Source organism: Leucoraja erinacea, chromosome 16 (assembly GCF_028641065.1).
Source record: "Leucoraja erinacea ecotype New England chromosome 16, Leri_hhj_1, whole genome shotgun sequence".
Taxonomy (NCBI): domain Eukaryota; kingdom Metazoa; phylum Chordata; class Chondrichthyes; order Rajiformes; family Rajidae; genus Leucoraja; species Leucoraja erinaceus.
In genome coordinates this window covers 33,810,069-33,827,311 of record NC_073392.1, presented here as the reverse complement: position 1 = coordinate 33,827,311, position 17,243 = coordinate 33,810,069, and the positions used below count along the sequence as shown (strand labels likewise).

At 46.9% G+C, this 17,243-nt stretch overlaps 1 protein-coding gene across 1 annotated transcript in view; it reads left to right on the top strand.

Annotated features, from left to right (window-relative positions):
- plxnb1b (plexin b1b) overlaps nucleotides 1–17,243 on the top strand; it is a 263,290-nt gene that overhangs the window by 205,036 nt on the left and 41,011 nt on the right. The window contains exons 17-22 of the mRNA XM_055648119.1: nucleotides 1,556–1,661; nucleotides 3,589–3,725; nucleotides 5,780–5,956; nucleotides 10,054–10,234; nucleotides 14,620–14,862; nucleotides 16,260–16,436. Coding sequence (XP_055504094.1) covers nucleotides 1,556–1,661; nucleotides 3,589–3,725; nucleotides 5,780–5,956; nucleotides 10,054–10,234; nucleotides 14,620–14,862; nucleotides 16,260–16,436 — 1,021 coding nt within the window. The remainder of the gene's footprint in view (nucleotides 1–1,555; nucleotides 1,662–3,588; nucleotides 3,726–5,779; nucleotides 5,957–10,053; nucleotides 10,235–14,619; nucleotides 14,863–16,259; nucleotides 16,437–17,243) is intronic.

Genomic DNA, 17,243 nt, shown 5'->3' with positions numbered 1-17,243 from the left:
GAGCATGGTGGACAATGTCATCCTCTGACCTCTGCTACAACAGATTTCCTCCACATGGCCAGACTCGGCCAAGCGTGTGTCGCTGCATTGAAGAATTGCGATGAATTCTAACATGTCTGACTCGTGGCTGGATGTGATGGGGACATGTGTTGGCACCTGTAGATTTTTGTCCAAGCCATGTGGTTTTCTTAGCGGTATATTCAAGAATGGAGGGATTCTGTCACTAAAAATACGAGTGAAAATATTTAAAAGGTAGGATGTGACTGGATTGGCATTCGGTTTGCTGTGACTATAAACTAGTGACTAGCGTTGCCATATGGAACACCCTTGATTCCTGGTGATACTGTAATAAGGTATATTTGCGGAAATACAGAATCCTGGGGGCTTAAAACAAGATGTGGCATTTTATTTGACGTCTCATCCCAACTGCTAGTTGCAATCATTACTCTAATTGATAATTAACCAGCAAAGACATAGTCAATGATATAGCCAGACTAGCTGAAGTGTTAGCTATGGCTTGGTGAGATACAAGGACAAACGCGAGACTTATGCAAGTGATGATCCTTTGTTGTGCTGCGGGAGATGCTGCTGGAGGGAATTGATGATAAAGCAAGAGCCCTTTTTAATATTTAATATTCCTATCAAAGAATGTCAGGAGAGCTTTCTGCACCAATATGTTTTTTTTATTACATAAGAGTTTCACAACATGATGAAGATTAAGCGAGGTACATGATCTAACTGAATGAAGTCAAGGGCCTGTCCCACTTTCACGACCTAATTCACGACCTCTGCCGAGTTTGCCTTTGACTCGTACTCACAGCATGGTCGTAGCAGGCCGTGATGCTAGTCGTGGGTACTCATGGCATGAAGTAGGTCGGGGCGTTTTTCTAGCCTGATGAAAAATATCCACGAGTAAAAAAGGTTGTGAATTAGGTCGTGAAAGTGGGTCAGGCCATTAAGCTTGTGGGCCTGAGTGCTCTGTGTCTGCTCAAACTAAGAGCGATGTTGGATTGTCAATGGTACATGAAGGACTGTTGAGGGTTGGCCTCAAGTTACATGACAACACCCACCATCCCTTCTCAGACCACTTGCTGAAAATATGTCAGCACATAATGAGTCATCCGTTACTTCACGTTTAGTTTAGAGATACAGCATGGAAACGTGCCCTTTGACCTGCTGAGTCCACGTCGACCACCGATCACCCGTTCACACTAGTTCCATGTAATCCCACTTTCGCATCCACTCTACGCATTTGGGGCGATTTACAGAGGCCAATTAACCTACAAACCCACAATTCATGGGATGCGGGAGGAAGTCCAAGCCGTCACATGGGCGACGTGCAAACTCCACACGGACAGCGCACGAGGTCGGGATCAAAGCTGGGCCTCTGGCGCTGGGAGGCAGCGGCTGTACCAGCTGCACCACTCGTGTTAGTGCGGTGTTTGGTCTGCATTGGAGCTCTTTGATGTTATGCATTGACCTTGGGGACAATGATACAGTCTGTCATACACACCGCATCCACAGTGCAGCTAAGGATGATGAGTCTCTGTTGCAGGATCATTTGCCTCACTGAACCCAGCGGAGTAGAGATGTCAGGAGAAGTCACGGTGAAATTAACAGGCGGTGGTGCCAGCAGCTCCACACAACCTTTTATATATCAGGTGAGTGGGAAATTCACTGCATTTTCTTTCTCTGGTATTTTTTGTTTCCCTGTTGAATCCAGAAGCTTTCCTATGATATGTGATGGATATGACAAAGATGAAATCTCAAAACACTAGAGATGGCTTTTAGATGAGAGCGGGAATGTTTAAAGGAGATATTCAGGCAAGTTATTTTACACAGAGGGTGGTGGGTGCCTGGAGGTAGATACAACAGTGGTATTTAGTCATGGTCATAGCATGACACAGTGTGGAAACGGACCATTGCCTACACTGGCCAACATGTCCCAGCTACACTCGCCCCACCTGCCTGTGTTTGGTCCATATCCCTCCAACCCTATCCTATCCATGTACCTTCTTAAATGTTGGGATAGTCCCTGCTTCAACTACCTCCGCCGGCAGCTTGTTCCATACACCCACCACCCTTTGTGTGAAAAAGTTACCCCTCAGATCCCTAGTAAATCTTTTCCCCTTCATCTTAAACCTATGTCCTCTGGTCCTCGATTCAGTTACTCTGGACAAGAGACTCTGTGCATCTACCCGATCTATTCCTCTCATAATCTTGTACACCTCCATAAGATCACCCCTCGTCCTCCTGTACTCCAAGGAATAGTAGACTCAAAGATACCTTTGGATTGGCACATGGATCCATGGGGAATGGCGGGATATAGATCTTGCGCAGGCAGATAAGAGTTGGTCTTGGCATCATTGTTCTGCGCAGAGATTGAAGAGAGAATGATTACAATCCTCTACAATAGCTGTGCCTCAGAACCAGCGCATGCTGGAGCAGCTGGGCCACTACTTTGCTCACCAGCTGAACAACTCAGTCCAGTGTTGGCTCCCTTCATCCTGTATCTGTAGACTATGGATGGCTTGGTTGTAATCATGTATAGTTGTCTTGTTGAGTGGACAGCACGCAACACAAAAAGCTTTTCACTGTCCCTCGGTACACGTGCGGATAAGAAACTAATCTAAGGGGGAGCCCTCGGGCCCAGCACACACATCAGTAACTCTGGGGTGATTCCTGGTCATGCGCCCATCAGGAAGATAACAAATCTGGGGGATGTCCAAGTCATAGGCCCGGAATTCTGTGATCCTTAGTTTTAGATATAGCACGCGGTAACGGGCCCTTCGGCCCACCAAGTCTGTGCCGACCGGCGATCACCCTTACACTAGCTCTATCCTACACAATAGCGGCAATTTACAGAAGCCAATTAACATACAAACATGCACGCCTTTGTGCATGTTTGTAGGAGCACCCGGAGAAATCCCACGCTGTCACTGGGAGAAGGTACAAACTCCGTATAGACAGCAGCCTTGGTCAGGATCAAACCGTGTCTCTGGCGCTTTAAGGCAGCAACTCCACCGCTGTGCCACCTTGCTATGCATAAGCCCAGCAAGATGTATCACCATCCCAGGATGACAAGCAATAATGAAAGCGAGCCTGGAGATGAATAACACATAGCCACAATGAACTACAAGGTGCTGGATAATACAAAAAAACAAAGTGCTGTAGTAACTCAGCAGGTCAGGCAGCATCTCTGGAGAACGTGGATAGGTGACGTTTTGGGTCAGCACTCTTCTCCCGTTATTAAGTGTGGGGTAAAAAAAAAAAACTGTTGGAGGAATTCAATAGGACAGGCAGCATCTGTGGAGGGAAATGGACAGATGATGTTTCGGATTGGAACTATTCTTCAGACTAACCCAAAATGCACTCACTCAGTTTTGAAGTATTTCTAATCAGAGGGAACCAAGACTGTAACAATTTCACCTTGTGCTAATATGAATTTGTTTCTTTACCTGCATTGAATGATTGTAGAGTTTGTGTTTCCAAGTGTGTAATATTTGTTGTCGACCATGTGGTTATGCTCCTGTCTAGACCAGTGTATCATGTCATTAAGCAGCCTGCCTGACTTTGTTCCTCCTCCAGAACCCAGTGCTGGAGTCCATCTCACCATCTCATGGCCCCAGAGCTGGGGGAACGTCTCTTGTCCTCAATGGTGTCAAGTTGCTTACTGGCAGACGATGTGATGTCAAGGTGTTTGTTGGTGACCTCCCCTGTCTCATGTAAGTGTCTGTGTTGCTGATGAGAAGCTGTGAAATCCTCCAGAACACGTGGTGATCCTGTGTACCGCACATGTTACAAGAGGATACTGGCTTATGCCGGCAATACTTCTTCCTAATCCACCTTTCCGACGATTAACATTGCTAATTAACTTCATCAAAGTGGCTTTTAATGAGCTCAAGCAATAGCTGAAGTCTGGATATTGGATGTCAGAAGGCAGCAGATTTGATTCAGATCATATTCCACCTCATGTCCATCTATGCCCCTTCCAGCAGAGGTCACCAAGTAACACTCAGGAGCAGTGCTTTCATAATCTCCAACAAAAGGCTTTGGAAGCCAATTCCAATGTCCTCAATGATTGCTCTTCACTTCATTGTACTTGACCTTGGGATGCTCCTGCTTTATTTTGTGAGGGTTGACTTAATGTAGCAATGTTACAAAATTTTGAGATTTAAAAAATCAAGTCTGCAATTTATCCCATCAGATAAAGCATAAAAATAAGTTTAATTTGACACCTAATTCACTTTCATATCTCAAGTAATAAAAAAGTTATGGCCATTTTCATACTCGGAAATTAGCATCGTGTTCCCTATTGATTTTCTATGGACATAACAAAAAAGCTGTGATCATGGACAGTCAAAAGTCCATAACCTTCTTAAAAATTAAGAGAACCGAATGAAATTTTCAGTTATCATAGATTAAACTATTCTGAAACAAATATAAAATAATCTTACTTGGATGACCTGAAATTAAAGCATATAATTAGTTAGTTACCCAATTGTAGCTAATTTCAAACTTCAATTACTAGATCTAAACATCTATCCATTTCTTAATAAATGATTAACATTTTTAAATAGCCTAAGTGTCCAAATAATTTTCACAAATAATTCACAATAAAACATGATTTTTAAATCTCATTTACATCAATTTATAGGCCAAATGGAAGGAATTTAGTGTTCAATTGCTGTAAATTAAAGTCCATTTTAAATCGGCTTTCTAGTGGGTTCCTGTGAACGCGCTGGTTTAGAACGTTCACATTGCAGTGGATTTGTGCCCTCAAATGCCCAGAAAAATACTGCGGGATATAAATGGCCCAAAATGAGCTACTCGCTATAGAAAACTTTATATACAGGGTTCTTAAGAAGCCCCTTTTAATGTAAAAATAAGGTACATACCTTTAATTGTTTGCTTTATAAAACCCTGGGGCTGCGAGAGGTCACGGGTTTAGAGAGTGATTTTTAAACTACTATAACTATTATACAAGGCCATAAAAACTAATAATACCTTTTGCGACGGGGTCTTTCAGCGATTTTTCGTTAATGATTTACTAGGCTGAACATTTTCGATTGCAACAGCCTAGTAAAAATCGCATTTTAAACCCGCCCCCTCTAAACAGCGCCAAAATCACACACACTGCCTGGGGCAGATTCTCAACGACGATTCAGGTAGGTTTTGCAACATACCTACTTAATGCTGACATATTGACCAGTGATTCCCAGAGTTTTATTTATTTGTGCTCCAGGTATTGATTGAATTAAATTGATTGAAAGATACAGCATGAAATCAGGCCCTTCGGCCCACTGAGTCAATGCTGACCATCCTTCACCCGTTCACACCAGTTCAATGTTATCCCATTTTACACATCTGCTCCCTACAAATGAGAGGGGGGGGGGCAATTTTACAGAGGCCAATTGACTTGTGTCACTTTGGTATTCTGTTATTCCACTTTCTTATTCACTCCCTGCACACTCGGGGCAATTAACAGAGGCCAATTAACTTACAAAGCCACACAACTATGAGATGTGTGGGGAAACCGGAGCACCTGGGGGAAACCCACGCAGTCAAAGGGAGAGCATGCAAACTCCACACAGACAGCACCCGAGGTCAGGGTCAAACACGGTTCTCTGGCACAGCAAGGCAGCAGCTCCACCAGCTGCACTGTTGTGCCGCCTTTAAAAGAGAGGTTTTGGTGATCATGTAAATGATAAATAATTGGGGTTGATTTTCTGGAGGGCTCTCTTGGTTAACCCTGTCACTTGACCTTTTCTCTGGGCAGCCATGGTGATGTGGAGGACGGCCGCATCCAGTGCTTCACTGCAGCCTACAATCAGACTGGTGACCTTCCTGTCACAGCCATGTACGGTGAGGTGCCCAAGAGACTGAAGGATGTCTTCTACACTTACATTGAGGATCCAAACATTACCATCGTGCAGCCAGACAAGAGCTTCCTGGGGTGAGATGTTTTTTAAGATGAACACAAAGCAAAACTAAACCACTTTGCATCGAGAAGTCGGTGACTGGAATTTCCTAGGCATCAACTGCGCTACCTTGTGAAGCTCCAGTGGCCTTTTGGGATGAGATTTTTGATTATTATGGTTGTTAGGGGTTTCGGGGAGAAGGCAGGAGAATGGGGTTAGGAGGGAGAGAAAGATCAGCCAAGATTGAATGGCAGAGTAGACTTGATGGGCCGAATGGCCTAATTGTACTGCTATTCCTTATGGCCTTATGCGTGCCTGCTGCTGAGGTAATGGGTGGAGTTGAATCTGTCCGGATTGAGAGCGAGTTTCTCCTTCACACACCATACCATTGTCAAACATGCGAGGGAGATTGGTCAAGTCCTGAACAGTAGCTAGTTCATGTTATCGGAGCAGAATTAGGCCATTCAGCCCATCAAGTCTACCCCACCATTCAATCATGGTTGATCTGATTCTCCTGCCTTCTCCCCATAACCCCTGACACCCGTATTAACCAAGAATCAGTCAATCTCCACCTGTAAAATATCCATTGACTTGGCCGCCACAGACATCTGTGGCAAAGAATTCCACAGATTCACCACCCCCGACTAAAGAAATTCCTCCTCATCTCCTTTCTCAAGGTGCGTCCTTTTATTCTGAGACTATGCCCTCTAGTCCGAGACTCTCTCACAAGTGTTAACATCCACTCTATAGACTTTTGCTATTCGGTAAGTTTCAATGATGTCCTCCCCTCGTCCTTCTAAACTCCAGCAAGTACAGGCCCAGTGCCATCAAACACTCATCATGTGTTAACCCAATCTTTCCTGGGATCATGGTTGGGTTGGAGTCAAAGGGATGAAGAGGATGGGGCGAACCAACTGGAGGTGGGATGAGACGCAGCACTGGTGGGGTTAGCATGACCACTGGGCCACGGTGTGGTCAGGGTGGGGTCGGTGAGCTGCGGGTGTGGGGTGAATGGATGGTTGGGGAATTGGGCCCTGCAAGGGTTGCAAGCAGCACAGCACAGAACCAGCCCCTTTAGCCCGCAATGTTTCTGCCGAACATGAAGCCAAGGTAAACTAACCTCGTCTGCCTGCACATCATCCATGTTCCTCCATCCCCTGCACATTCATGTGCCTATCTAAAAGCCCCTCAAACGTGACAATTGCATCTGCCTCCACCACCACCCCCGGGCAGTGTGTTCAGGTCTCCACCACCCTGTGTCTGTCTGCATCTGTGTAGAAGAACCCAACATTGCCCTGCATATTTGCTTCAATATTTGCCCCATTCACCTCGAAGCTGCGCCCTACAGTTTGTGACATTTCCGCCCTGGGAAATGATTCTGACCTTCAACCCTATCAATGTCTTTCATCATTTTCCATACTGTTATGATGAATGTCTGCTCTAATGCTGGTAAGCTGAGGGTTCATCTAGCCCTCTGTATAGGCTTTTGGAAGGTGCTCTGTGTTCCCCTGCCCGTATTCTTGTTGAAAACTTTTCAAATGTGGGAAATGTTTGATAGTTTTGTAGTCTGGGAAATCGTGTTTCTTCTCTGAGTTTGATGGACACACAGAAGCTGATGGCTGAGGAGAGAGTAAACAAGAACAAAATCTCAATGTAACCTCCACCAAGCAAGACTTGCCTCCATATAGCACCTTTCCCAACCTCTTTCCCGCCTCCTGCATTTACTGGCAATAAAATATGTCCAAAGGCATAAGGTCCTAAGTGATAGGAGCAGAATTAGGCCATTCGGCCCATTAAGTCTATTCTGCCATTCAATCATGGCTGATCTATCTCTCCCTCTTAACCCCATTCTCCTGCCTTCTCCCCATAACCCCTGACACCCATACAAATCAAAAATCTATTTATCTCTTCTTTTAAAATATCCATTGACTTGGCCACCACAACCGTCTGTGGCGATGAATTCCACAGATTCACCACCTTCTGATTAAAGAAATTCCTTCTCATCTCCTTCCTCAAAGAACGTCCTTTAATTCTGAGGCTACGACCTCTAGTCCTGGACTCTCCCACGGGTGCAATTATTGGAGATAAATAGTGTTGTAATTACTTGGCACAGGCCTGCATAATGCCAATAGTGGTCAGCCTGTTTAGTTTTGGTGAGACCACACCTGGAGTATTGCGTACTGTTTTGGTCTCCAAATCTGAGGAAGGACATTCTTGCCATAGAGGGAGTGCAGAGAAGGTTCACCAGACTGATTCCTGGGATGTCAGGACTGTCTTATGAAGAAAGACTGGATAGACTTGGTTTATACTCTCTGGAATTTAGGAGACTGAGAGGGGATCTTATAGAAACTTACAAAATTCTTAAGGGGTTGGACAGGCTAGATGCAGGAAGATTGCTCCCGATGTTGGGGAAGTCCAGGACAAGGGGTCACAGCTTAAGGATAAGGGGGAAATCCTTTAAAACTGAGATGAGAAGAACTTTTTTCACACAGAGAGTGGTGAATCTCTGGAACTCTCTGCCACAGAGGGTAGCCAAGGCCAGTTCATGGGCTATATTTAAGAGGGAGTTAGATGTGGCCCTTGTGGCTAAGGGGATCAGAGGGTATGGAGAGAAGGCAGGTACGGGATACTGAGTTGGATGATCAGCCATGATCATATTGAATGGCGGTGCAGGCTCGAAGGGCCAAATGGCCTACTCCTGCACCTAATTTCTATGTTTCTATGTTTGGAGATACAGTGTAGAAACAGGCCCTTCGCTCCACTGGGTCCACACCCACCATCCATCACCCATTCACACTAGTCCTATGTTATTCCACTTTTCTCCTCACTCCCTACACACTGGGGACAATTTACAGTAATTAACCTGCACATCCGCACTTCTTTGGGATGTGGGAGGAAACCGGAGCACCCGAAGGAAACCCATACAGTCGCAGGGAGACCGTGCAAACTCCGCACAGACAGCAACCGAGGTCAGGATTGAACCTGGATCTCTGGCACTGGGAGGCAGCAGCTCTGCCGGCTGCGCAACCGTGCTGCCCTTGGCTTATGATGTTGATGGAACGATCAACATTGTCCAGGACACTGCACGTGGTTCTGTAATATTGCCACTCAGTTCCTCCAGCCTCGGTGAGCAGACAAGTTTGTGGTTTGATGTCTGATCACCCAGGTAATACCTCCAGCAATGCAGCACTCCCTCAGACATGGAATGAGTGGGAGCCCTGAATACTGGTCCATGTGTGGGACTTGAACCCACGACAGTCTGCCTCTGACGAAAGAGTGCTACCACTGAGGCAAGGCTACATTCAGCGAGTAAATATCAGTTTGCTGCATTGGGAAGTGAGCCGAACTTGGTCAGCGTAATGGATAGCAAAGGACTGCAGATGCTGGTTTATACCAAAGATACACACAGGATGCTGGAGTAACTCAGCAGGTCAGGCAGCATCACTGGAGTAAAGGAGTATAGGTGGTGTTTTGGGATGAAAACCTTCTTCAGGCTGGAAGTAGGGGGGAGGGGAAAACTAGGCGAGAAAAGGCCAGAACAAATCAGGTCTGGCAAAAGATTCTTGATTAGTAAAGGGCCTGTCCCACTACGAGCTGATTCAAGAGTTCTCCCGAGTTTCCCCTGATTCGAACTCGGAGAATTACAGTGATAGCCGCTCGTAGGTACTCGGGGCTCTCGTGGACATTTTTCAACACGTTGAAAAATCTTCACGAGCTTACTGCATTTCCCGAGTACCTGCCGTTAGCGTTACGAGCCGCTAAGAGACGTCCTGAGCTCCAACGTAGCCACTACGTACATTCTACCTGCTTACCACGAGTTTGATTTTTTTTTTAATTCGGGAGAGCTCTTGAATTACCTCATACAGTGGGACAGGCCCTTTAGTGTGCCAGGGGTTGTGGAGAGAAGGCAGGAGAATAGGGTTGAGGGGGACAGATATACTGTAACAGCCATGATTGAATGGCAGAGTAGGCATGATGGCCGAATTCTGCCCCTATACATTATGAGCACATGAGTTGACCCCGGGAAGGGTGGAGCCCACAATGGCCCATGGTTGGTGTAATTGTGAACTGAGAAAGCTTTGAGAGACTCTCCATGATGAAGGCCGTTAACTCATGCTGTGATCTGTTGCAGAGGAGGCCGAGTGATCAGCGTGCGAGGCCAGAACCTGGACGCGGTGCAGACACCACAGATGATGGTCCAGTTACTGCCGAAGGGGAGGCGGCGCAGATCGACCAAGTTGCCGCGCCGGCCGAGGAAGAGGAGGCGCAGGATGACAAAGGACCGCGGTTGCTCTGAGGGCAGTTTGCACAAGGTGGGGGCATCTGCTCGCAGCAACCAGATGACAGGATGAAGTGAAGGGAGAGTGTGACCAGCATCGTGGCCGAGGCATCTAGACTAGGCAGGCTTGTGATCCAATGATACTATATAGTCACGTACCTAGGTACAGTGAAATCCTATGTTTTTGCATACAACACACAAAAATGCTGAGTTATCACAAATCTAGCGGCGACAAAATGACAAAGCACTCATTATAGTCCTGGTGGTCCCTGTTCTAGGTGCCCTTCCCCCTCACCAGGTTCCTCTTTGTTCATGGCAGCCCCCCCCCCCCCCCCCCCCCATGCCGTGTCCTTCTATGTTCTCTGCCGCCTTACCATCTCTCCCCAGTTCATCCTCGATCTGCCCACTCCCCCTCACTTGGTTCACTGGCCAGCGAGCCGACCCTCTCCTCTCCGGTTCATTAAGCCTTCTTGCCCCCGGGAGCGCCTCCTGCAGCTGACCTTGAGTACATGCAGGAGGCTCGTATTCTGTCAAATGGCAGTCCAAGTAAGGCAGATTCCCCACAGGGTGGCCCAGAGCAAGGGTGGCACATTTGGCCAGTGGACGGTACAGGCCAGGCGCAGTCAAAAGGAGGGCAGCACAGTGGTGCAGCGGTAGAGTTGCTGCCCCGCAACACCAGCCACCCAGGTTCGATCCTGACTATGGGTGCTGTCTGTACGGAGTTTATACATTCTCCCTGTGGCCGTGTGGATTTTCTCCACGTGCTCCGGTTTCCTCCCACACTCCACACTCCAAAGACGTACAGATTGGTCGGTTAACTGCTTTCTGTAAATTGTGCCTTGTGTGGGGGATAGGATGTGATTGTTGGTCGACATGGAGTCCGTGGGCTAAAGGGGCTGTTCCCACGCTGCATCTCTAAAGTCTACAGTCTGAAGCCGTGTGAGGCAGGCACAGTCGACAGAAGGACTTTGTAGTTTATTTCTTTATTGTCACATGCACATGCTGTCTGGTCAAACATACTATACGTGGGTACAATAGCTCCCCTCTGGAACAGCATGCAGGTAGCCGCCATAAGTCAGGCACAGCAAACACAACATTGAGATAGGCACAGTCAACTGGAGAAAAATGTCAGTTTCACTTTCAGTTTCAGCTTAGTTTATTGTCACGTGTACCGAGGTACAGTGAAAAGCTTGTGTTGCATGCTAACCAGTCAGCGGAAAGACAATACATGATTACAATCGAGCCATTCACAGTGTACAGATATATAAGGGAATAACATTTAGTGCAGGATACGGTCAGTAAAGTATGATCATATATAGTCCACGTGTCAACAATGAGGGAGATGGTAGCTCAGGACTGCTCTCTGGGTTGTGGTAGGATGGTTCAGTTGCCCGATTACAGCTGGGAAGAAACTGTCCCTGAATCTGGAGGTGTGCGTTTTCACAGTTCTCTACCTTTTGCCCGATGGGAGAGGGGAGAAGAGAGAGTGGCCAGGGTGCAACGATTTTGCTGCTGGCCTTGCTGAGGGAGCGTGAGGTATGAATGGAGTTGATGGAAGGCAGGTTGGTTTGTGTGATGGTCTGGGCTGCGTCCACAATTCGCTGCAATTTGTCACAGTCAACAGAAGGACAGTGTCACACAGGCACAATGAGACAATCCCAGTCGGCAGCAGAACCCGGAGTTTAAAAGGGGTAGTCAGCAGGAAAGATGCATAAGCAGCTGTCAAATGACAATCTTCTCACCCAGCTGCTCTGTGATCTCTGCACCGCTAATGAACACAGTGTGCTGGGCCTGACATGTTGAATATCTGTGAAGGAACACTCCAGTCTCAGCTCGCACCCAGACTTAGCTGCACGGCAGTGAATGACTGGGATGGGAAAAAAAATGCAACGACAGCAACAAACAGATCAAAACAAAGGAGGCATTCTGCTAATTGAATGTGTGTCATGAAACTTCCCTCCCCCTCTCCCCCTCTCCCTCCCTCCCCCTCTCCCTCTCATCTGAAATTGTTGAATCTCTTCAATTAATCTTTTAGGTGGAATAAAGCAGGTGCAGACTTTGAAGCTGTCAGAGTGTTATGACCTAGACAGCAGGAAGCTCTTGAGATAATTTCACCACCTTATCATCTGTTAGTCACTGGCTGAAGATCAAAATGAGAGGCTTACCGCTGGCAGCGTGTGATGTTACCTGTTGTGATCAAGGTGTGGGCTTTTCCATCAGCTGCTTGCCTGATCCTGAATCAGCATCAGCAGCAGAGTGGAGGATTGATTGAACAACATCAAGATTACATAAGAACCCAAAGCTGTGCTCTGTGATAGTTGTGGTCATCTTAGAGCGGAGTATTTTGAAGCTGGCAGGATTGCCATGGGCCTTTTAGTTTTAGTTTAATTTAGAGACACAGTACGTGAACAGGCCATTCGGTCCATCGATTCCACGCTGACCAGTGATCCGCGCACACTAATACTATCCCACACATGCAAGGGACAATTTGACTGTTTTACCAAGCCAAACTGCCTACAAACCTGTATGTCTTTGGAGTGTGGGAGGAAACCAGAGCTCCCGGAGAAAACCCACGCAGGTCACGGGGAGAACGTGCAAACTCCCTTCAGACAGCACTGTAGTCAGGATCAAACCGGGGTCTCTACTGCTGTGCCACCCTGCTCTAAGAGGGTTGATAATCAACGATTTAATTGTTACCCACCTGATCTTAAATGTTAATTTTCAATTCATGCGAGTCCATTGTCCTGCCCTCCCCCCTCTCTAACCCAGTTTCCCCACCTGTGGCCCAGCACTGCTCCCTCCACCAATGTCCACAGTCCTGTCCAGTGCCCCCCTGAGAATTGTCCTGCAAAGTTCCTTCCACCAAAGGTATAAAGAAGAAACTGTTCCAGAATCTGGACAAATGCGTTTTCATACTTCTATACTTCTTACCTGATGGGAGAGGGGAGAAGAGGGAGTCTGAGGGTCTCCATTGAGGTGGATGGCAGCTCAGGGCTGCTGTCTGGAAATGCTGCTTTGCAATTTCCTTCCGAAAATCCAATATCCCATGTTTTCCCTCTGTTGGCATTGATGTGGAACTGCAACTGTAAAAGCATCTGCCTGCACCTCTAAGTACAGAAGCCCGATAACTATTGCTCTCCTCCCCTGACCACCCGACCAACCCATGGTGCTGTGATCTTGGTTGCAGCTGCACTTCCTTGGAAAACCGTCTTCTTTCAAAAGGTTTAGAGAGCAATATACACTCAAGAAGAGGTGAGGATTTGCCCTGGACGAGAAGATTGCTCATTATTTTTGTATGTCTGCCAATTGTTCACCCCCCTGATTACACTGACTTATGTGGTTGCCCTTCTGCATGAAGAATGTTTAGTTTAGAGACTCATCATGAAACAGGCGCTTCGGCCCACCGGTTCCACACCGACCATCGGTCACCAAATCGCACTAGTTCTATGTTATCCCAGTTTTTCATCCTACACGCGAGGGGGCCATTCAAGCCAATTCAACTACAAATCTGCACGTCTTTGAAGTGTGGGAGGAAACCGGAGCACCCGGAGAAAACCCACGTGGTCACAGGGAGAATGTACAAACAGCACCCGTAGTCAGGATGGAACCTGGGTCTCTGGCGCTGTGAGGCAGGCAGCAACTCTATCATGGCATCACCGTGCCACCACATGTTCTCCATGAGATACCCAGGGTAGCGTTGGCCAGCGCCAGTGTCTGATGTTGCTCAAGCTGCAAAACCCAGAAAACCTGGTCTCTTCCAGCCGTCTAGACTTCCTGCACAGTGATTGTTGTGGAACTGTGAAGTTCTCTAGAGTCGCAACAAGACATGGATCTGAGGTCTTCACAAAACCACCTTCAGATTACATTGTCAGTAAGCAGAAACCAGAATAATTCACTCCAAAGATGTACAAGTTTATAGGTTAATTGGCTTCAGTGAAATTGAGTGAGTGTAGGATAGTGTTAGTGTACAGGGATCGCTGGTCGGTGTGGGCTCAGTGGGCCGAAGGGCCTGTTTCCGCTCTGTGTCTCTAAACTAAATTAATGCATTTTATTTCATTCTTCAAGCATATTATCTGCACTGCTATGTTTGTGAAGTAAGTCCCTCATATAAAGTTAATGTGATTATTGTTGTAATGCCAGCCATTATTTAGGCAGGGATAGATTCTTGATTAGTACGGGTGTCGGGGGTTACGGGGTGAAGGCAGGCGAATGGGGTTAGGAGGGAGAGATAGATCAGCCATGAATGAATACTTGATGGGCCAAATGGCCCATTTCTGCTCCAATCGCTGGCCAAATGAACTTATCACTTTGCTAACTGCAGTTGCAATGTTACCCATAGCCGATACAGTGGCGTTATTCTCACCCTGAAGTATTTCTTCCCCCTCTCCCACCAACCCCCACCTCCGGCTTCCCCTTCAGTTCTTCGAGTCCTGCCAGGTGAACTCCTCCTCCTTCATGACGTGTAGGACACCGTCCATCAAAGCCCCCGTCGATGACGCCCTGATCTCCGTGCACTTCATCATGGACAACCTGTGCTTCGATTTCAATGACATCAGTCCGACCAAGTTCACCTACAAGGCTGACCCCATCTTGAAACGGCTGAACGCAGATGACCCGCTGAAGCCTTACAGGCACAAGCCTGGCAGTGTCCTTTCTGTCGAGGTAAGGTGACCTTTATAGTAATGTTTTCTTCAGTATAACACGCGGTTTTATCTTGCCGACGACAACAGTCTGTATGCACACTCTTAAAGCTCGGGTGTGGTTCATGCGTTCTTCAAACACACCATCTCCTCTTTAATTACATATTCCTATTGTCTCATTTCCTCTGTAATCAGTTGATTGTTATCATTCTGTAACAAACTGCTATATTCTTCAAAAATATATTTTGCGTCATGCTGGTGGTACTGTGAATTTCGACTGGGTTTTGTGAGAGGTTTGTGCAATGTGATCTTGCTTTCCCAATTCATCCTTGTTGGAAAATGTTTACAAGAAAATAAATAGGTGATGTTTTGGGTCGAGACCCTTCTTCAGACCAGTACCAACTTCATATCAAATGACAACTTCAGGTCTGAAGAAAGGGTCTTGACCTGAAATGTCACCTTTTCCTCGTCTCCTGAGATGCTGCCTGAACCTGAGTTACTTCAGCTTTTTGTGTCTACCTTTCGATTAAACCAGAATCTGCAGTTCTTCCCTTTTGGAGAATTTTGGAACATTTGGAAAATATGAATATCCTTTAATTGATTACATTCCTCCCTCAAAATCCATCATCTGTTTATTAAACCCGTTTTGGGCTGTGATGAGATTTTCTTATGGTAGACAAAGTGCTGGAGAAACTCAGCGGGTGCAGCAGCATCTATGGAGCGAAGGAAATAGGCAACGTTTCGGGCCAAAACCCTTCTTCAGACTTTTCTTATCTTCAATTTGCCCCACAGAAATTATTATTCCTTTCTTAGTTTAGTTTAGAGATACAACATGGAAACAGGCCCTACGGCCCACCGAGTCCATGCCGACCTGCATCACCTGTACACTAGTTCTATCCCACACACTAGGGAGAATTTACAGAAGCCAATTAGCCGACAAACCTGCACGTCTTTGGAAACTGGACCATCCAAAGAAAACCCACGGGGTCACAGACAGAGCGTATAAACTCCGCACAGACAGCACCCATAGTCAGGATCAAACCCGGGTCTCTGGCACTGTGAGGCAGCAACTCTTTCTGTGTCACTGTGCTGCTCTGTATGGTCTGTCATTATTCCTCTCTGATTTAATTGCCCCAGGCAGCCCTACTAAATTCCCCTGGGATTCGATTGCCCCTCAGACCATAAATGACAGACAATATAAAACTCCCCTTCTAATCGTCGACCTGCTGTAAAGGCTGGCAGTTCTCTGTTCCTTGCACGAGCTCCATGTGTTTGCTCCCTCGGCCTGTAAGACTGAACATCACCTTGGTCCGTTACCCCACTGCAGTCAGACTTTATTTCGCCATGAGCCACCGCGGGTCTCGTTCTCTGCCCAGCCGCCCTTTGACTGCTGTTCCCCGCTGAATCTTTTGCCTTCAGGGTGAAAACCTGGACCTGGCGATTTGGAAGGAAGAGGTGGTGGCCATGGTGGGTGAGGGGCTGTGCCTGGTGCGGACTCTGACAAGGAAACACCTGTACTGTGAACCTCCCCTGGAGCAACCCGCCCCGCGCAGGAGGAGCAAGCGAGAGAGCACAGACGCCCTGCCCGAATTCATCGTAAGTTGACTGCGCCTCTCTCTTCAACACGGCATGCGGCCTGGCTGATAGGGAACGGGACTTTAGCATGATTATTGTCACATGTACCGTGGCGCAGTGAAGAAGTTTGTTTTGCGCGCTGTCAAATCAAGTCGGATCCATCATCAAGGGTCAGCCAGGCGACTCTCAGTCAGATGGTCCCGGAAGTGGATCTGCCATCACCCATTACAATCGCTCCACTATTATTATTTATTTTATTTTTTTTAAAACCTCTACGCCAGCGGCAGCATTTCTTACTTATCCTGTATCTGTACACTGTGGACGGCTCAATTGTAATCATGTATCGTCTTTCCACTGACTGGTTAGCACGCAACAAAAAGCTTTTCACTGTTCCTCGGTACACGTGACAATAAATGAAACTAGTTAACGAGATAATACTGTACATTGATGCAGTCAAGCCAAACTCGGATGCAATAGGTGGAGCAAAGGGGGAAGAGACTGAGTACAGAATATAGTTCTCAGGATTGTAATGTACCTGTTCCAAAGACAAAGTCCAATGTCCATAATGGGGTAGAGGTGAATCGAACAATACCCTGGATTATAGAAGTCTGATGTTTGATAACAGTGGGGAAGAAGTAGTTATAGACTCAAACAGCACGGAAACAGACGCTTTTGACCAACTTTCCCATGCTGACCAGTTACTCCATCTATGTTGATCCCACCTGCCCATGTTTGGTCCACATCCCACTAAACCCTTCCTTGTCTTGTACCTGTTCAAATATCTTCTAGATGTTGTTATAGTTTCTGCCCCAACTCCCTTCTCTGATA